General features: G+C 41.1%; 1 protein-coding gene and 1 pseudogene across 1 annotated transcript; one reads left to right on the top strand and one right to left on the bottom strand.

Annotated features, from left to right (window-relative positions):
- The first annotated feature begins 5996 nt into the window (after positions 1-5996).
- Positions 5997-7914, top strand: LOC104681094 (forkhead box protein R2). Its single transcript, XM_010387295.1, has one exon. It carries the CDS (start codon positions 6298-6300, stop codon positions 7231-7233), a length of 936 nt encoding a protein of 311 aa, XP_010385597.1. The 5' UTR covers positions 5997-6297; the 3' UTR covers positions 7234-7914.
- Positions 7915-15675: 7761 nt separating this feature from the next.
- Positions 15676-21872, bottom strand: LOC104681103 (annotated as a pseudogene).
- Between the last annotated feature and the right edge of the window lie 296 nt (positions 21873-22168).

Genomic DNA, 22168 nt, shown 5'->3' with positions numbered 1-22168 from the left:
TCCCTTTAACCATTATGTAATGGCCTTCTTTGTCTCTTTTGATCTTTGATGGTTTAAAGTCTGTTTTATCAGAGACTAGGATTGCAACTCCTGCTTGTTTTTTGTTCTCCATTTGCTTGGTAGATCTTCCTCCATCCCTTTATTTTGAGCCTATGTATGTCTCTGCATGTGAGAGGGTCTCCTGAGTACAGCAGACTGATTGGTCTTGACTCTTTATCCAGTTTGCCAGTCTGTGTCTTTTAATTGGAGCATTTACTCCATTTACATTTAAAGTTAATATTGTTATGTGTGAACTTGATCCTGCCATTATGATAATAACTGGTTATTTTGCTCGTTAGTTGATGGAGTTTCTTCCTAGCCTCGATGGTCTTTACATTTTGGCATGTTTTTGCAATGGCTGGTACCGGTTGTTCCTTTCCATGTTTAGGGCTTCCTTCAGGGTCTCTTGTAAGGCAGGCCTGGTAGTGACAAAATCTCTAAGCATTTGCTTATCTGTAAAGGATTTTATTTCTCCTTCACTTATGAAACATTGTTGGCTGGATATGAAATTCTGGGTTTAAAATTATTTTCTTTAAGAATGTTGAATATTGGCCCCCACCTCTTCTGCCTTGTAGCATTTCTGCTGAGAGATCTTCGGTTAGTCTGATGGGCTTCCCTTTGTGGGTACCCGCCTTTCTCTCTGGCTGCCCTGAAATTTTTTCCTTCTTTCAACTTTGGGTGAATCGGCAATTATGTGTCCTGGAGTTGATCGTCTCAAGAGTATCTTGTGGCGTTCCTCTGTATTTCCTGAATTTGAATGTTGGCCTGCCCTACTAGGTTGGGGAAGTTCTCCTGGATGAATTTCCTGAAGAGTGTTTCCCAACTTGGTTCCATTTTCCCCCTCACTTTTAGACACCCCAATCAGACGTAGATTTGGTCTTTTGACATAATCCCATACTTCTTGCAGGCTTTGTTCATTTCTTTTTTCTTCTTTTTTTCTTTTGGTTTCTCTTCTCGCTTCATTTCATGCATTTGATCCTCAATTGCTGATACTCTTTCTTCCAGTTTGATCGTGTCGGTTACTGAAGCTTGTGCATTTGTAACGTATTTCTCATGTCATGGTTTTCATCTCTGTCATTTCGTTTATGACCTTCTCTGCCTTAATTTTTGTAGCTATCAATTCTTCCACTCTTTTCTCAAGATTTTTAATTACTTTGCGTCGGTACGTACTTCGTCCTTTAGCTCTGAGAAGTTTGATGGACTGAAGCCTTCTTCTCTCATCTTGTCAAGTCATTCTCCGTCCAGCTTTGATCTGTTGCTGGTGATGGGCGGCACTCCTTTGTAGGGGGAGATGCGCTCTTATTTTTTGAATTTCTTGCTTTTCTGCCCTGCTTTTTCCCCATCTTCGTGGTTTTATGTGCCTCTGGTCTTTGATGATGGTGACGTACTGATGGGTTTTGGTGTAAGTGTCCTTCCTATTTGATAGTTTTCCTTCTAACAGTCAGACCCTCAGCTGTAGGTCTGTTGGAGATTGCTTGAGGTCCACTCCAGACCCTGTTTGCCTGGGTATCAGCAGCAGAGGTTGCAGAAGATAGAATATTGCTGAAAAGCGAGTGTACCTGTCTGATTCTTACTTTGGAAGCTTCCTCTCAGGGATGTACTCCACCCTGTGAGGTGTGGGGTGTCAGTCTGCCTCTAGTGGGGGTGTCTCCCAGTTAGGCTACTCAGGGCTCAGGGACCAACTTGAGCAGGCAGTCTGTCCCTTCTCAGATCTCAACCTCCGTGTGGGGAGACCACTGCTCTCTTCTAAGCTGTCAGACAGAGTCGTTTGCCTCTGCAGAGGTTTTTGCTGCTTTTGTTGTTGTTGTTGTTGTTTAGCTGTGCCCTGTCCCCAGAGGTGGAGTCTACAGAGACAGGCAGGCTTCCTTGAGCTGCTGTGAGCTCCACCCAGTTCGAGCTTCCCAGGGGCTTTGTTTAACTACTTAAGCCTCAGCAATGGTGGGCGTCCCTCCCCCAGAATCCCTGCTGCCTTGCGGTTAGATCACAGACTGGAGTGCTAGCAATGAGCGAGGCTCCGTGGGCTTTTTTTTTTTTTTTTTTTTTTTTTTTTTTTTTTTTTTTTTTTTTTTTTTAAGATAAAAGGTCTTATTCCACCGACCAGGCTGGATTGTAGTGGTGCGATCACAGCTCACTGCAGCATTGAACTCTTGGGCTGAAGCAATCTTCCCACCTCAGCCTTCTGAGTAGCTAGAACTACAGGAGCATGCCATCAACACAGCTGATTTTTTTTTAATTTTATTTTATTTATTTTTATATTTTCTTTATTATTTTATTATTATTATACTTTAAGTTCTAGGGTACATGTGCATATCGTGCAGGTTGTTACATATGTATACTTGTGCCATGTTGGTGTGCTGCACCCATCAACTCGTCAGCACCCATGAACTCGTCATTTACATCAGGTATAACTCCCAATGCATTCCCTCCCCCACCCCATGATAGGCCCCGGTGTGTGATGTTCCCCTTCCCGAGTCCAAGTGATCTCATTGTTCAGTTCCCAAATATGACTGAGAATGTGCAGTGTTTGGTTTTCTGTTCTTGTGATAGTTTGCTGAGAATGATGGTTTCCAGCTGCATCCATGTCCCTACAAAGGACATGAACTCATCCTTTTTTATGGCTGTATAGTATTCCATGGTGTATATGTGCCACATTTTCTTAATTCAGTCTGTCACTGATGGACATTTGGGTTGATTCCAAGTCTTTGCTATTGTGAATAGTGCCACAATAAACATACGTGTGCATGTGTCTTTATAGCAGAATGATTTATAATCCTTTGGGTATGTAACCAGTAATGGGATGCCTGGGTCATATGGTATTTCTAGTTCTAGATCCTTGAGGAATCGCCATACTGTTTTCCATAATGGTTGAACTAGTTTACAATCCCACCAACAGTGTAAAAGTGTTCCTATTTCTCCACATCCTCTCCAGCACCTGTTGTTTCCTGACTTTTTAATGATTGCCATTCTAACTGGTAAACACAGCTGATTTTAAAAAAAGTTATGGAGGCAGAGTCTTACTGTGTTGCCCAGGCTGGTCTCAAACATTTGGCTCCAAGCAATCCTCCTGACTTGAGCTCTCAAAACACTGGAATTACATGCATGAGCCACTGCATGCAGCCCACAACTACCTTTTGTATTTTTAAGAGTATCATCATATACTTATAACATTTAACAGACTAAAATAGTTTCAATTAATCATAACATGTGGTAAAAAAAGGTTACAATTTGGTAGTGAGAGCCCTTTTAAGGTGACTTTTCATCCTTTTAACACTGCTTCTCACATTCTTGAAAGAATTTTTTATTGTAACAAGAGGGTTTATTAATATTGCTTACTTTTTCTTGTGATAACTCAATATCATGAGAACAGCAAGGGAGAAATTCATCCCCATGATACAGTCACCTCCCACCATGTCCTTCCTCCAACATTGGGGATTACAATTCAATATGAGATTTAAGTGAGAGGCAGAGCCAAACCATACCATTGGGACGGCGTGTGTGTGTGTGTGTGTGTGTGTGTGTGTGTGTGTGTGTGTGTGTATAAGAGACAGAGCAAGCATAAGCATGCCCATGCTGAGGAGGTATTTCTATGGTCATTATGAGTTCTCACCACTTTTTCCAATTTAACTTATTATGTTCTTGTTCCTTTCTTTGCTTATAACTTATGGTTTCATCAATCGCTGACATTTTGCCTATATCAACACTTGGGCTTGGTTGGGACCTGGGAAACAGGCTACCCATAAATATGAGTTTGAGTACTTTTCCAGAGCATGTGCAAAATGTCCCTGTCTCCTTTTCTGGAGTACACTTAAGCAAGGTTGGGTTCTAACATGTGTTTTAGAGTAACAGAGACCATCTTTTGATGGTTATCATCTTACTCTAAAACTCATATAGTTTTATGCGTTTTGCTTTGTATAGTACATATACTGTGTTGAATGTGTACCTGGTTGGCATGTGATAGCCTGTTCTCCATATCTCTGCTTCTGGGTAACGTCTTTTAAGCCTAAGTAATATATTCTATGGGATCCCTTTTGATTCCTATTATCTGGGGCTAAGTTGTTCCTCTCGATGGTCTTCTATTGCAGTGTCTAATACTCATCACAGTGTATTTTAACTTTCTCTTCACTTCTCTGTCTTTCCCCATTACTCTGTGATATCCTCTCGGGTTGTGTCTTACTCATCTGCCAGACCTATTACATACTGCTTGGAACATGCTGGATGCTAAATACATGAATATTGAATGTTTCTAAATGAGGCCTGAAGAAACAATACGCAGTGATAACTTGGTTTTACTAGCCAATATCTAAGGATTGGAGCACTTTCCCAGGTGAAGATGGAAGAGAAATTCTGTAACACCAGAGCCCATATTTAAGGAATAAAGGACTGCTGAGCACTAAAATGCTGCCAGGTTCTCTGTGGTTGGTATAATAAGCTAAATATTTCAGGTTAATCTCCTGCTTTTCCAAGATCAGTGCCCCATTGGCAAGGAAATCCATTAATTCCCTGTGGGAAGATGGAAGCAGCATTTTTATTAGCGAAGGCTTTCTGTAGTCTTAAAAGATGAGTAGAGGTTTGCTAAGTCAAGGCAATGGGTAGTAAGCCATTTTAAGCGAATGTTTTTGAGCAAAGGGACACGAGAAAAAGATAGGTGTGTGGTGAAGATCCCAGCATTTCAGTATTTCTTGGACGCGAAGTATGAAGCAAGAAAACTAGGGTGCTAAGTTAGCCTGGAAAGGTAAGCAGAGGTGATTTTGGAGGGCCTTTTATGTTGCATTAAGTTATAAGATTTTATGTTATAATACCAAAATAGAGAAGATGGGTATAATGAGTAAAAGCACATGTTCTGCAGTCAGGTTGCCTATATTTGAAAGTCAGCTCTGGCCTTTACTAACTCTGTGACTTAGGCTTTTTTGTGCCTTGTGTTTTTTACTCTGTAAAGGAAGAATAAGAGTACCTACTTCATATGATTATTTTGAAGATTTATGAGTTAAATAGAATGCTTACTGCATTCTGTAAGAATTAACAGTTGGTACAACTGTTGTGTTATTTTTTGTATTTATGCTGTAGAAAGACCACTCAGGCCACCTCTGTGAAAGATCATTTAGAGTAGAAGAGAACCAGAGTGTGGAAACCATATGGAGATTAAAGTGCCTCTCCAATAGCTCCCAATGACATTTGCTGGATATGTTTGCAACATAGTCCTATGTAGTGATTTTAATGAAATAGCGTACTTTACACATGGATTTTGTGCAAACTGAATTAAAGGAAACCTTGGCATTTTGTTTTTCTTACAAATATCCTGAGCATGAACTTACTGGAAATAGAAGCTCTGGGGCTTTCAGGACCTTGCATACTGTGGCTAACTTTTGGTCCTACTGTTCAGCATATAGTTCAGAACTTATTTCCTGAGAAGGTGACCTGGAGAGAGGAAAGCCAGCTGTTTCCCAGAAAAAGATTGAAAATGGCAGCAAGGTTAGATTCTAGCATCAGTATGAGAATAATAGAAGCCATGTTCTGATAGTTACCATCTTACTATAAAACTCAGGTTGCACATATTGCTGCCTGTTGTGTATCGTATGTTGAGTATGATCAAGAGGCAATGGGTATAGTGAAAATAAAAGAAGATCTGGGCTGTGAATCTAGCTCTTCTACTTGCTTGTGTATGTAGATCTCAGTTGCCATATCTGTGACATGAGGTTAATAATACCATGTTTTTTGCAGGGCTGTGATGAAAATCAGTTGAGATCATCTATGTGAAAGCGCTTAACAGAAATCCAAAGGCACTTGATGAATGAAACGATTTTTTAAACCATTAAGGAAGACTCAGAAATATAATGTGATCTATACATATGTTTGTCCCTTCATTAAATGAACGCATCAAGAGTTTAAATATGTACCAGATGATCACCTGTTATGCAAGTCACCGTAGTTTGCACATAATTCAAAGTTTATGATTCATCTCGCAGCGACTTTCTGCTTCCAATCAAAGCTCAAGAATTCCACCTAAAAATGTTTTTCTGCTCAAAAGCTCTTTTTTATTACTTCCATGAGCCTTGTTCCAGAAAGCTGAGGATTCTCCAGGTCTGACCACTAATCAATGAGGCATTGGTGCCTCTTTCTTCAGTGCTTCTAGCCGGCCTACTGATAAGCTCCCTAGGTGAGATATACTACATTAAAACATGGTGCCCAAACAACAGCTTTAAGTGCCTGCTAGATCTCTGTTCTTTCAGAAGTCTCTCTCCACCTATCTCTCCACTAAAGATGGACTTAAAACTAAAAGATTGTGAATTTTGGTACAGTCTCCATGGCCAGGTCCCAGGGCTGCTGGACTGGGACATGGAGAATGAGTTATTTCTGCCTTGTACCACAGACCAGTGCCCTTTAGCTGAGCAGATCCTTGCCAAATACAAAGTCCGAGTAATGAAGCCCCCAGAGATGCCTCAGAAGAGGAGACCCAGTCCTGATGAAGATGGTCCTCACTGTGAACCCAATCTGTGGATGTGGGTGGACCCCAATATCCTGTGCCCCTTTGGCAGCCAGGAGGCCCCAAAGCCCAGTGAAAAAGAGGATCTGACAAGCATTTCTCCTTTCCCTCAGCCCCCATTAAAAGATGAAGAGTCTAACTGCTCAGAGGACAAAGTGGTAGAGTCTCTGCCATCCTCCTCCAGTGAGCAGTCTCTTTTACAGAAGCAGGGCATCTATTCCCCCAGTGACTTTGAGCTCACAGAAGAGGAGGCTGAGGAACAAGAGGACAACTCCCTCCAGTCCCCTGAAAGGAAGTGCTTCCAGAGTCAGAAGCTACGGCAAATCAACAACCAAGTAAAGTCCTGGCAATGGCCCCCTCTCAATTGCAGCCACCTTATTTCCCTAGCATTAAGAAACAGCCCCCACTGCGGCCTCAGTGTGCAGGAGATCTACAGTTTCAGCCGACAGCATTTCCCCTTTTTCTGGACAGCTCCAGATGGCTGGAAGAGCACCATTCATTACAATCTCTGCTTCCTGGACAGCTTTGAGAAGATGCCAGACAGCCTTAAGGATGAAAATAATGCAATACCTCACTCTTGCCTTTGGAAGCTCACTAAGGAGGGGCACTGCCGCTTTTGGGAGGAGACTCGTGCCTTAGCCTCTGCCCAAAGGGAGAGAATCCAAGAGTGCATGAGTCAGCCAGAGTTGTTGACCTCTCTCTTTCATCTTTGAAATACCGCTGCTCCCTTTTTGGAATACTGCCTTCCTTACTGTGCTTACTTATCCTCTGACTGATATTAATTAACCTCTAAACTTACCCAGCCTGGTTGGTGCCAAGCCTGTCTTTAGCTACTGTTACAATAATGGTGTTAAGTAAAGTTAGAGGTGGGTACAGGGGAGGCAGAACTTAAATCAAGGTGGAGAGTCATGGAAAGTCGCACGAGGAGAGCGGTTGTTGTTCCACATTTTGAGCAAAGGAAAGAAATCCTAGAAACAATGGCATGGAAACTAAGGAAAGAAGGATGTGTTTTGTGAAAGAAAGAAATTTTGTTTGTAGAGAGTATTTTCACACATTAAAGTGAACAGTGGAATATAAAGCATAAAAGGCAGGATGGAGCCAAGCCATGGAGAACCTTGAGTGCCATGTGAAGAGAATTTGACTTGTGATGGAGAATCAAGTTTCCTCCTCTACCATTCATCAGCTACATCTCCTTTTTAAGTAACCCATTTCATCCTTCAGAACTTCACTTTTCTATTTCTGGCCCTGGACTTCTAAGCCTTGTTTCTTTGTCATCCAATTCCAGTATTAACAAATAATCCTGAACAGCTACTTTTAGTTTGTATGTTGAACATCCTTTGAAACATTCCTGTATTAACCCCAAGCCTTTTGATGATAAAGGTTTGTTTTCCATTCTTTTTAGTTCTCAAGATGTTATTGAAGATATGCTAATGCGTCAAGATACATCTTAGATGCTGAGGATAAAAAGCTGAGGGACACTAGTGGGAGACACATTTATAATGTAAATATGATAAAACAGATGTGAGAAATTGACATAGAAGTGGGGAGACATTCTTCCTGGGAAAGACATTAAAGGCATTGGAAAAATACATTTTGAGCTAGTTTTGAAGAATAAATAGAAATTTGCTGGACAGGTAAACTGAAGTAGAGGCATTACAGAGGCAGCAATGTGAACAAAGTGGATGGAATGTTTTGGGGGAATGGCATGAAGTTCAGTGTGGCTTAAATACATGAGGACCATGAGTGACTAAGAGAAAACTATTAGGTGTTTGGACTTGTGGGTTTTTGGGAACCAGGAGACATCAGTGGTGTTTTGCTAAAAAACAAACAAACAAAAATGAAACAAACCAGCAGCAACAACAAACACTTCAGTATTGTTTTTCTAATTTCAAAATTATCTTTAACATCTTTTCTATGCAAATAAACTTCTGTGTATCAGATTTAAGAATAGCTTTTTGCCAGTCTGTCACAGATGGACATTTGGGTTGATTCCAAGTCTTTGCTACTGTGAATAGTGCCGCAATAAACATACGTGTACGTGTGTCTTTGTAGTAGAATAATTTATAATCCTTTGGGTATATACCCAGTAGTGGGATGGCTGGGTCATATGGTACATGTAGTTCTAGATCCTTGAGGAATTGCCATACTGTTTTCCATAATGGTTGAACTAGTTTACAATCCCACCAAGAGTGTAAAAATGTTCCTATTTCTCCACATCCTCTCCAACACCTGTTGTTTCCTGACTTCTTAATGATTGCCATTCTAACTGGTGTGAGATGGTATCTCATTGTGGTTTTGATTTGCATTTCTCTGATGGCGAGTGATGATGAGCATTTTTTCATGTGTCTGTTGGCTGTATGAATATCTTCTTTTGAGAAATGTCTGTTCATATCCTTTCCCCACTTTTTGATAGGGTTGTTTGTTTTTTTCTCGTATGTTTGTTTGAGTTCTTTGTAGATTCTGGATATTAGCCCTTTGTCAGATGAGTAGGTGGCAAAAATTTTCTCCCATTCTGTAGGTTGCCTGTTCACTCTGATGGTAGTTTCTTTTGCTGTGCAAAAGCTCTTTAGTTTAATTAGATCACATTTGTCAATTTTGGCTTTTGCTGCCGTTGCTTTTGGTGTTTTAGACATGAAGTCCTTGCCCATGCCTATGTCCTGAATGGTACTACCTAGATTTTCTTCTAGGGTTTTTATGGTATTAGGTCTAACATTTAAGTCTCTAATCCAAAAATGTGGCACATATACACCATGGAATACTATGCAGCCATAAAAAAGGATGAGTTTGCGTCCTTTGTAGGGACATGGATGCAGTTGGAAACCATCATTCTTAGCAAACTATCACAAGAAGAGAAAACCAAACACCGCATGTTCTCACTCATAGGTGGGAACTGAACAATGAGATCACTTGGACTCGGGAAGGGGAACATCACGCACTGGGGCCTATCATGCGGAGGGGGGAGGGGAGAGGAGGGAGGGATTGCATTGGGGAGTTATACATGATATAAATGATGAATTGATGGGTGCTGACGATTTGATGGGTGCAGCACACCAACATGGCATAAGTATACATATGTAACAATCCTGCACGTTATGCACATGTACCCTAGAACTTAAAGTATAAAAAAAAAAAAAAAAAAGAAAGAAATGAATTTGAAATGAAGAAAATAATAAAATCAATCAAGGAAACAAACAAAAAAAAAAGAATAGCTTTTTGCCTTCAATGTTATTTAAAAAAATCCAGGAGAAAATAGATTTTTAGGTATAAATTTAGTTGCAAAACCTTCATAATGGGGGTACAAAAATGCCTGTAAGTTACAAAAGCATTTAATTCAATGTAATTGTAACTCTTTTGAAAGTTTTCAGGGGGGCGGAGCAAGATGGCCGAATAGGAACAGCTCCAGTCTCCAACTCCCAGCGCGAGCGACACAGAAGACCGGTGATTTCTGCATTTTCAACTGAGGTACTGGTGTCATCTCACTAGGGAGTGCCGGACAATCAGTGCTGGTCAGCTGCTGCAGCCTGACCAGCGAGATCTGAAGCAGGGTGAGGCATCGCCTCACCTGGGAAGTGCAAGGGGGAAGGGAATCTGTTTTCCTAGCCAGGGGAACTGAGACACACAACACCTGGAAAATCGGGTAACTCCCACCCCAATACCGTGCTTTAAGCAAATGGGCACAACAGAAGAATATATCCCTCACCTGGCGGGGAGGGTCCCACGCACACAGAGCCTCCCTCATTGTTAACACAGCAGTCTGTGGCGATCTAACCGCAAGGCAGCAGCGAGGCTGGGGGAGGGGCGCCCGCCATTGCTGAGGCTTAAGTAGGTAAACAAAGCCGCTGGGAAGCTCGAACTGGGTGGAGCTCACAGCAGCTCAAGGAAAACTACCTGTCTCGATAGACTCCACCTCTGGGGACAGGGCTCAGCTAAAAAAACAACAGGGGAAGCAGCAAAGGCCTGAGCAGATGCGAACGACTCTGTCTGACAGCTTTGAAGAGAGCAGTGGATCTCCCAACACGGAGGTTGAGATCTGAGAACCGACAGACTGCCTGCTCAAGAGGGTCACTGACCCCTGAGTAGCCTAACTGGGAGACATCCCCCACTAGGGGCAGTCTGACACCCCACACCTCACAGGGTGGAGTACACCCCTGAGAGGAAGCTTCCAAAGTAAGAATCAGACAGGAACACTCACTGATCAGCAATATTCTATCTTCTGCAACCTCTGCTGATGATACCCAGGCAAACAGGGTCTGGAGTGGACCTCAAGCAATCTCCAACAGACCTAGAGCTGAGGGTCCTGACTGTCAGAAGGAAAACTACCAAACAGGAAGGACACCTATACCAAAACCCCATCAGTACGTCACCATCATCAAAGACCAGAGACAGATAAAACCACAAAGATGGGGAAAAAGCTGGACAGAAAAGCTGGAAATTCAAAAAATAAGAGCGCATCTCCCCCTGCAAAGGAGCGCAGCCCATCGCCAGCAACGGATCGAAGCTGGTCAGAGAATGACTTTGACGAGATGAGAGAAGAAGGCTTCAGTCCATCAAACTTATCAGAGCTAAAGGAGGAATTACGTACCCAGTGCAAAGAAATTAAAAATATTGAAAAAAGAGTGGAAGAATTGACAGCTAGACTAATTAATGCAGAGAAGGTCATAAACGAAATGACAGAGATGAAAACCATGACACGAGAAATACGTGACAAATGCACAAGCTTCAGTAACCGACTCGATCAACTGGAAGAAAGAGTATCAGCGATTGAGGATCAAATGAATGAAATGAAGCAAGAAGAGACACCAAAAGAAAAAAGAAGAAAAAGAAATGAACAAAGCCTGCAAGAAGTATGGGATTATGTAAAAAGACCAAATCTACGTCTGCTTGGGGTGTCTAAAAGTGAGGGGGAAAATGGAACCAAGTTGGAAAACACTCTTCAGGATATCATCCAGGAGAACTTCCCCAACCTAGTAGGGCAGGCCAACATTCAAATTCAGGAAATACAGAGAACGCCACAAAGATACTCCTCCAGAAGAGCAACTCCAAGACACATAATTGTCAGATTCACCAAAGTTGAAATGAAGGAAAAAATCTGAAGGGAAGCCAGAGAGAAAGGTCGGGTTACCCACAAAGGGAAGCCCATCAGACTAACAGCAGATCTCTCGGCAGAAACTCTACAAGCCAGAAGAGAGTGGGGGCCAATATTCAACGTTCTTAAAGAAAAGAATTTTAAACCCAGAATTTCATATCCAGCCAAACTAAGTTTCATAAGTGAAGGAGAAATAAAATCCTTTACAGATAAGCAAATGCTTAGAGATTTTGTCACCACCAGGCCTGCCTTACAGGAGACCCTGAAGGAAGCCCTAAACATGGAAAGGAACAACCGGTACCAGCCATTGCAAAAACATGCCAAAATGTAAAGACCATCGAGGCTAGGAAGAAACAGCATCAACTAACGTGCAAAATATCCAGTTAATATCATAATGGCAGGATCAAGTTCACACATAACAATATTAACTTTAAATGTAAATGGACTAAATGCTCCAATTAAAAGACACAGACTGGCAAACTGGATAAAGAGTTAAGACCCATCAGTCTGCTGTATACAGGAGACCCATCTCGCATGCAGAGACATACATAGGCTCAAAATAAAGGGATGGAGGAAGGTATACCAAGCAAATGGAGAACAAAAAAAAGCAGGCGTTGCAATCCTAGTCTCTGATAAAACAGACTTTAAACCATCAAAGATCAAAAGAGACAAAGAAGGCCATTACATAATGGTAAAGCGATCAATTCAACAGGAAGAGCTAACTATCCTAAATATATGTTCACCCAATACAGGAGCACCCAGATTCATAAAGCAAGTCCTTAGAGACTTACAAAGAGACTTAGACTCCCATACAATAATAATGGGAGACTTCAACACTCCACTGTCAACATCAGACAGATCAACGAGACAGAAAGTTAACAAGGATATCCAGGAATTGAACTCATCTCTGCACCAAGCGGACCTAATAGACATCTATAGAACTCTCCACCCCAAATCAAGAGAATATACATTCTTCTCAGCACCACATCACACTTATTCCAAAATTGACCACATAATTGGAAGTAAAGCACTCCTCAGCAAATGTAAAAGAACAGAAATTATAACAAACTGTCTCTCAGACCACAGTGCAATCAAACTAGTACTCAGGACTAAGAAACTCAATCAAAACTGCTCAACTACATGGAAATTGAACAACCTGCTCCTGAATGACTCCTGGGTACATAATGAAATGAAGGCAGAAATAAAGATGTTCTTTGAAACCAATGAGAACAAAGATACAACATATCAGAATCTCTGGGACACATTTAAAGCAGTGTGTAGAGGGAAATTTATAGCACTAAATGCCCACAAGAGAAAGCTGGAAAGATCTAAAATTGACACTCCAACATCACAATTAAAAGAACTAGAGAGGCAAGAGCAAACACATTCAAAAGCTAGCAAAAGCCAAGAAATAACTAAGATCAGAGCAGAGCTGAAGGAGGTAGAGACACAAAAAACCCTCCAAAAAATCAATGAATCCAGGAGTTGGTTTTTTGAAAAGATCAACAAAATTGACAGCCCACTAGCAAGACTAATAAAGAAGAAAAGAGAGAGGAATCAAATAGATGCAATAAAAAATGATAAAGGGCATATCACCACCTACCCTACAGAAATACAAACTACCATCAGAGAATACTATAAACACCTCTATGCAAATCAACTAGAAAATCTAGGAGAAATGGATAATTTCCTGGTCACTTACACTCTCCCAAGACTAAACCAGGAAGAAGTTGAATCCCTGAATAGACCAATAGCAGGCTCTGAAATTGAGGCAACAATTAATAGCCTACCCACCAAAAAAAGTCCAGGAGCAGATGGATTCACAGCTGAATTCTACCAGAGGTACAAGGAGGAGCTGGTACCATTCCTTCTGAAACTATTCCAATCAATAGAAAAAGAGGGAATCCTCCCTAACTCATTTTATGAGGCCAACATCATCCTGATACCAAAGCCTGGCAGAGACACAACAAAAAAAGAGAAACCGGGAGGCGGAACTTGCAGTGAGCTGAGATCTGGCCTGAGCGGCAGAGCAAGAAAAAAAAAGAAAACAAACAAACAAAAAAAAGGTGTCTGAAAGTGAAAAGCAAACATTGTATATAGTTTTAATAAAAATATAACTAACACACAACAAACCTAAGAAATAAAAGGAATTTACAAACAATGTATAATGTAATATAATATTTTGGCTTGAAATAATAGCCTGGATGTTCAACAAGCTCCTGGGAAACAGTTAGTGTTACATTAGGAATTGCGTAAGTGCAGTGAATGGAAAGCCCTGTACTGCATTTGTTTTTTCTCTGTTGCACACAAGTGCAAAAATACTGCTTGGGGCTAGTTTGCCTTCTGTGATCTTTTAGGTATGGTAACCATTTGTCCAAGATTTTCACCTGATATCCTGATATCAACATGGAGAGTCTTTCTTTTTACACTTGAAAGTATTCCCATTGGTAAAATAAATTACATGGTTAGATTCGGTTTAATCTATCACTATTATTTTTATATCAAAATGGGAAAGAGTCATATACCATGAATAGTAGGGCAAAAAAAAAAAAAAAAAGAAAGAAAGAAATGAAGGGAGAGGAAAATAGAAAAGGAGAGCGTAATACCTAGAAAAGCCAAATAATTGTTTCTAAAAGTTAAGCGTTTTTGAGGGATAAGTGGTAAGTTTCAGAAGTTCTCCACAGTCTTTATGATGTTTAGATATTCAGGTATTACTGGAAGAGATTAACTAATGTGTGTGTCTCTAGCATATCAATCATTTCATTCATATTTTGAAAATATTAGAGTTCAAGAATGTATTCACTTTTGATTATACCATATATTCAGTATCTGTTAGGGTCTTGTTCATATTCCATGCTAAGCATTTTCCATTTTCTTCAAAAGTGTGTAAACTATTACTCTATTCACAGATACTTTTCAAAAGAACAATCTTTTAAATTTATTGCTTTTGGATTACATTTCCTCTTACTAATGATTCATAGCTGTCACTTATTAAGTACCTCTTTCCTTTTCCCTTAGATTTATTCTATTGTTCTTTATTATTTTCATTTTTTATTATTTTCCTTTCTCATGTAATTTGCTAACTATTTTAATAAGATAATCATTTAAGACTATAAGATTCCTAAGAATGCAGTTGAGGTTTGTTCAACGGGCTCCTGGAAATAATTGAAAATTATCTTTCAATGTAAATAGTCTAATGGAATGGTTCAGCAGTGTAGAGTAAAAACATTTAGGTAATTTCTTCCATAAACATGGAATGCTTCCTATAAATTCAGAAGTTCTTCTGATTTACAGTTGCCAATTTGAAAAATGTGTGGAAAAGATACTTTCATCAAACAAGTTGCCCACTCATTTTCTCTTTCTTTCCTTCTTCCCTGCCTCCCTCCCTCCTTCCTTCCTTCCTTTCTTCTTTCTTTTTTTTTTTTTTTTTTTTTTTGACAGAGTCTCGCTCTGTCGGCAGACTAGAGTGCAGTGGTGCGATTTTGGCTCACTGCAACCTCTGCCACCCGGGTTCAAGTCATATTCCGGCCTCAGCCTCTCGAGTAGCTGGGACTACAGGCATGCACCACCATGCCCAGCTAATTTTTGTATTTTTAGTAGAGATGGGGTTTCACCATGTTTGCCAGGATGGTCTCGATCTCTTGACTTTGTGACCTTGTGATCTGCCCACTTTGGCCTCCCAAAGAGCTGGGATTACAGGCGTGAGCCACCGTGCCCTGCCTGCCCACTCATTTTCTTAGAAACCATGAAATCTCAACTCAGATATTATAACTGGACTGAAACAGATTGTTATGAAAAACAAATCATATCTTTGTATTCTATCCAATAGAACACGAGGATACAGAAATCAACTTTGAAACAGATTTTAATATATCTGATTTGCATTTACTATTTTCAATAACAGCAAAAGATGGGTGTAGAATTTATGGAATTCATCCAGAATCTCACAAATAATGTTAGAGCTGGTACTAGAATCTGCTTATGTTGCTCAGGATATTTCACACAACTGGTATTAGAAATGCATTATGTATTTTTTAACAGCAGAAATGAGAAAAGAATCTGAAAATTGTTAGCTGTTGGGTATAATCAGAAGGAAGAATATGCTTTCATATTTGATGATTCGATATGGCTTTGACCCAATTTGTGTCTGTATCTGACAGTGTTTAAGTCTCGCAGTCAGGCAACTGGAGTCTGAACAACCTTTCAAAGAAAGTCTGCATTTGAACTCTGATTTTAAAGGGGTAGTAATGTTCTCTCTTACTATTGAAAGTATAATATTGTGAAAAACAGAAAGCATATAAGTGTGCATCTTAATGGATAGCATACCTCTTTCTGGCATTTTAAATTGCTCTGATTTTGGCAGAAGCTTCCCCTGGTCATCAGGACCATGTCTGCATTCATCCCCAGTCTTTGACTGAGACAGCTCCTGGAGATCAGCTTTCAGGTCAGGCACTTAAAAATACAAAGATTATCAATTGAAGCAGGCAAACAAGAAAGATAATGATAATATTCTTTTCCTCAGTGTTATGAAATAAAAGGCTGTAGGCTATTGTGGCAATAAATGTGATGCAAAGATGTCCCACCTTTGTTTTCCTGTATTATGAAATCTTATCTTAAATGACAATCTGAGGAAAAATCAGACCACACTTACATTTCCTATACTTTACCATTGTGTATTATAAACAGTGAGTATCAGCTATCCAGGAAATCTGAAGACTGCCCAATGGATAGCATTTTAATCATAACGTAAATGTAATTTTCTGAAAGATTAGATGAATGTATTGGTAAGCCTATGACAAATCTTACAGTCCTGACCCTCATCACCTGTTGAGGTAACTTGAACATTTTTTGGTTAAAATTAAACAAACTTAGGTCCAAAGGCCCTATATGTAACTTTCCACAAATGAATTGCATTCAGAAAAAAAGTACTAAATATAACAGCAAAATCACTGTCTTCCACAAGAGTACAGGAACTTGAGTGAAAAAAAATTAATGGGTATTGTTGACAGTCATATTCTGGAACCCCCTTAACAGTGAATTGCTAAAATAATCCATGACCCAAGTTCTGTCAGTGTTTAACTTCAAAATACTATCTGTTGAGGAAATAATTTCTGTTTCATGATAATCTTATCGTACTTTGAGTTTTCTAATTATAAAAGTTTAAACAACTATTAAAAAGTCTCTTAAAAATATACTAATATAGCTACCTGTATGCCAATGTCCTGAATTATCCAGCTTTTACCAAACATACTGTCAAAAATGCAGAGCAAAGGAAACAATGGCTGTCAGTCATTGAGGTCTTTTCTGGAGTTGCTATCCTGCTTCACGGAACTGTGTTTTGTCCTGAGCCAATACTGAAGTACCTTGCAGTACAGACGCATTCAAGCATGAACATTTTAAGCAAAATCATTCATGTTTTCTAACACAGATGGTAGGAAGAACACAAACCTTGGAATGAAACATGAATTCCTTCTCCATGAGTCAAGTGTTCTTGGTAAGCCTCCATTTCAGAGCCTCAGTTTTCTTATTTATAAAATGGGACTAATATCCTTATGCAAACGGACTTTATTCAGAGTGTTATAAGGTAGGGTGACGGCATTCTACATGCTATTAAAGGGTGCATACAATACTGTGGACATCACAGCTGAGAAGATCAGACAACATTCTAAGAAGATCAAACTACTGAAATTTTGTACACCACATTAAACAGTTTCATCTGATTTAGCAAGGACTGTATTTTCAAGCATGCAAAATAAACCTCAAAGAAAAAGAGAAGATTCATTGTATCCAGGGACTGTATGAAGCTGCAAACTATACTCTTCACTTTTCCAGCCAACTTTCAGAAAGTGTTTGAGATCCTTTTCTAATGTTTTCTTTCCTCCTGTTACAGGTTTATGGCAAAATGCATGATGCATATATAGGCCTCTTCTGCCCACTGCACCCCCGCCCACCATAGATAGTATTCCTTCCCTTCCCAGCACCTTGAATCTCAGTTGCACCCCTGATCTTCTCTCTCCTGACCAGGTGTAGGATCCCGACTTTCAGTTGGTGGTTCCTCTTGCTGAGGTTTCTCATCACTGGGCTCCTGGAACCAGAGGTGTGTGTGTGTGCAGATAAAAAGTTTTGTTATCAATACATTTCAATAATATAAATATACAGAATACATAGATATATCTGATCATGAGTCTAAAGACATTTCTCCAACACTCTTCCACATACTTATACTTCATAAAGTCACTCTTCCCACAGAGAGGTTACTCTAAGACAGTTACCCTCAAGGGCCTTGGAAGCTGTTTTAATCTATGTTGGGATGAATGTGTGTAATCTTTGCAAATAAGCATGAGAAGGAAATCATAGGAAAAAAATCTGGGGAACACACGATCATCCATCCAGACAACAAAAGAACTTAATTCTCTTGGATTAGTCTTTCCTTCATTTTTATAGCAAGGGAGACCTTTACCAGTGAATCTCTACTGGTTCAACAACAATTACAAAACATATTTTTGTAACAAGTTACAAAAATAACTTTCTGCTAATAGAAAACATCAAAGGTTAAAGGGTATCCAGTTAGGAAAAGAAGAAGTCAAATTGTCCCTGTTTGCAGATGACATGATTGTATATTTAGAAAACCCCATTGTGTCAGCCCAAAATCTCCTTAAGCTGATAAGCAACTTCAGCAAAGTCTCAGGATACAAAATTAATGTGCAAAAATCACAAGCATTCTTATACACCAGTAACAGACAAGCAGAGAGCCAAATCAGGAATGAACTTCCATTCACAATTGCTTCAGAGAGAATAAAATACCTAGGAATCCAGCTTACAAGGGATGTAAAGGACCTCTTCAAGGAGAACTACAAACCACTGCTCAGTGAAATCAAAGAGGACACAAACAAATGGAAGAACATACCATGCTCATGGATAGGAAGAATCAATATCGTGAAAATGGCCATATTGCCCAAGGTGATTTATAGATTCAATGCCATCCCCATCAAGCTACCAATGAGTTTCTTCACAGAATTGGAAAAAACTGCTTTCAAGTTCATATGGAACCAAAAAAGAGCCCGCATTGCCAAGACAATCCTAAGTCAAAAGGACAAAGCTGGAGGCGTCACGCTACCTGACTTCAAACTATACTACAAGGCTACAGTAACCAAAACAGCATGGTACTGGTACCAAAACAGAGATATAGACCAATGGAACAGAACAGACTCCTCAGAAATAATACCACACATCTACAACCATCTGATCTTTGACAAACCTGACAAAAACAAGAAATGGGGAAAGGATTCCCTATTTAATAAATGGTGCTGGGAAAATTGGCTAGCCATAAGTAGAAAGCTGAAACTGGATCTTTTCCTTACCCCTTATACGAAGATTAATTCAAGATGGATTAGAGACTTAAATGTGAGACCTAATACCATAAAAACCCTAGAAGAAAATCTAGGTAGTACCATTCAGGACATAGGCATGGGCAAGGACTTCATGTCTAAAACACCAAAAGCAACGGCAGCAAAAGCCAAAATTGACAAATGGGATCTAATTAAACTAAAGAGCTTCTGCACAGCAAAAGAAACTACCATCAGAGTGAACAGGCAACCTACAGAATGGGAGAAAATTTTTGCAACCTACTCATCTGACAAAGGGCTAATATCCTGAATCTACAAAGAACTCAAACAAATATACAAGAAAAAAACAAACAACCCCATCAAAAAGTGGGGAAAGGATATGAACAGACATTTCTCAAAAGAAGACATTCATACAGCCAACAGACACATGAAAAAATGCTCATCATCACTGGCCATCAGAGAAATGCAAATCAAAACCACAATGAGATACCATCTCACACCAGTTAGAATGGCAATCGCTAAGAAGTCAGGAAACAACAGTTGTTGGAGAGGATGTGGAGAAATAGGAACACTTTTACACTGTTGGTGGGATTGTAAACTAGTTCAACCATTATGGAAAACAGTATGGCAATTCCTCAAGGATCTAGAACTAGATGTACCATATGACCCAGCCATCCCACTACTGGGTATATCCCCAAAGGATTATAAATTAGTCTACTACAAAGACACATGCACACGTATGTTTATTGCGGCACTATTCACAATAGCAAAGACTTGGAATCAACCCAAATGTCCATCAATGACAGACTGGATTAAGAAAATGTGGCACATATACACCATGGAATACTATGCAGCCATAAAAAAGAATGAGTTTGCGTCCTTTGTAGGGACATGGATGCAGCTGGAAACCATCATTCTTAGCAAACTATCACAAGAAGAGAAAGCCAAACACCGCATGTTCTCACTCATAGGTGGGAACTGAACAATGAGATCACATGGACTCGGGAAGGGGAACATCACACACTGGGGCCTATCCTGGGGAGGGGGGAGGAGGGAGGGATTGCACTGGGGAGTTATACATGATATAAATGATGAATTGATGGGTGCTGACGAGTTGATGGGTGCAGCACACCAACATGGCATAAGTATACATATGTAACAAACCTGCACGTTATGCACATGTACCCTAGAACTTAAAGTATAATAAAAAAATAAAAAAAAAAAAATAAAAAAAAAAAAGATACTCACCGGCAGAGGCCCAATCAGCTCAGGAGGTGGTACACTTCCCCTTGGTCTAGGCCTATATGTTCATCTTCCTCGCCAAATCGTATTTCACACTGCAAACAGAATACTGTGAATTGGTAAATGCACTTGAAAGGACAGCTGTATTTGACCACTTCCATGACCAAACGTTAACTTGTCATTTTTTTTAAAAGTTTATAAATACTTTTTTTTTTTTTTTTTTTTTTTTTTTGAGACGGAGTTTCGCTCTGTCCCCCAGGCTGGAGTGCAGTGGCCAGATCTCAGCTCACTGCAAGCTCTGCCTCCTGGGTTCACGCCATTCTCCTGCCTCAGCCTCCCGAGTAGCTGGGACCACAGGTGCCGCCACCTCGCCCGGCTAGTTTTTTTTGTATTTTTAGTAGAGACGGGGTTTCACCATGTTAGCCAGGATGGTCTCAATCTCCTGACCTCGTGATCCGCCCGTCTGGGCCTCCCAAAGTGCTGGGATTACAGGCTTGAGCCACCGCGCCCGGCCAATATAAATACTTTCAAACTAAGTCTCAGGGTAAGTGTAAGTGTGTGCCTTCCAAATGCTTGCAAAGCCACTTCAGTTGGTCGAGCTAGATGAGCAATGCCTTATAGCTCCCGGCAAAAGACACAGGATATTTCCAATGAGGTTTGGTTTCACAGCTGAACTTTCCTCCATGGAGGCATTTAGGAAAATACGGCCAGAGAATTAAAACTACAGTGACCACGGCTTTTGTCACACACCCATTTGCTTGGCCCATTGCCCCCCTAAAATCAAGTTTTGTTGGAAGGCAGAGCACCGCCCATTCAAATCTCCACAGTGGAGTTGAGAAGTTGCCACACAGCACTGGGCCCTCTTCACTGTACACCTCTGCCAGGCGTTCTACAGACTTCAAGGCCACAGTCACCAACCCGCAGCGCTCCCAGTTCCCTTCCTTAATGCCCACCCCTCTCCTTCTTGGGTCACCACGGAGGAGTCTGGAATCTGTCCTCTGTCGAGGGTTTCAGAGACTCAGATAACCTGCCTCAGCATCCCCAGCACTCACCCCATCTTCATTTGACCCCTATCAACTACTCAGCTCACCTTCTTCCCTCGTTCTGACCCCACCACAACAAGGCCCACATTGGTGCCACCTCACGAGGAGAAGGACGAGCACCTTGAGACCCTTTGGCCTCCGAGGCCACGTACCACCCTGCCCTACACTCCAGAGGGCCGCTGGCTCCTCCTCACTCTCATTCACACTTCAAGACCTGGGAGGACTGGCCTGCGGACCTACCGGCTGCATCTCAGCAGGACAGAAAACGTCCTGACAGCAGGAACGCGACCCTCACACCTTCACAGATCCCTGGCTTTCACCACATGGGCAAGGGGTCCTACAGGAAGATGCCCAGTGAGCATGCGCAGTGAGGTCAGTGCCTGCCTAGTGGGCTGTGGCGCCCCTCCTCGCCCCACCCCAGCTCGCGCTGCGCAGTCCTCTGCCCTCTCCTAGGTTCCCACTGAAGACTTTGGAATGTGTCTTCTGGGGGCGGTTTCATATGCCTCTGGGACTCAAATACCACAAATCGTTTCCCCCTTCAAAACTCACTCCATGTTCACTAGGTCCTCCTCCCCTCTATGGCCCTCCTTCCTCCCCTGTCTGGGATCCCCACGACAGAAACGCCATGGCTGCATCACGCCGCCTGTTAGGAGGACGGGAACCTCAAGGCCCTTCCCCGTCGGAGGCCATAGACTGCATCGGCGGGCTCCTCCTCACACTCTCTCACACGTCAAATCTGGCAAGACTGATCTGCGGACCTACTGCCTGACTCCTAGCCAACAGCATAGAAGGAAGTCACGATGTCTCCTTGCGCAGCTCTGCAGGGACAGAAGGCAGACAGCAAGGCACATGGACAAGAGACTTGGGCAGCAAGGGGCGTACACACTGAGTCAGGCACATGCAAGGCCAGCTGGGGTTTTCCCTCTCTCCC

The sequence above is a fragment of the Rhinopithecus roxellana genome, chromosome 7 (assembly GCF_007565055.1).
Source record: "Rhinopithecus roxellana isolate Shanxi Qingling chromosome 7, ASM756505v1, whole genome shotgun sequence".
Taxonomy (NCBI): Eukaryota; Metazoa; Chordata; class Mammalia; order Primates; family Cercopithecidae; genus Rhinopithecus; species Rhinopithecus roxellana.
This window is presented reverse-complemented; position numbering and strand designations above follow the sequence as displayed.

Excerpts from the sequence above, each read along its gene's own strand:
- LOC104681094 (XM_010387295.1), top strand. The coding sequence starts at position 6,298 with ATGGACTTAAAACTAAAAGATTGTGAATTTTGGTACAGTCTCCATGGC.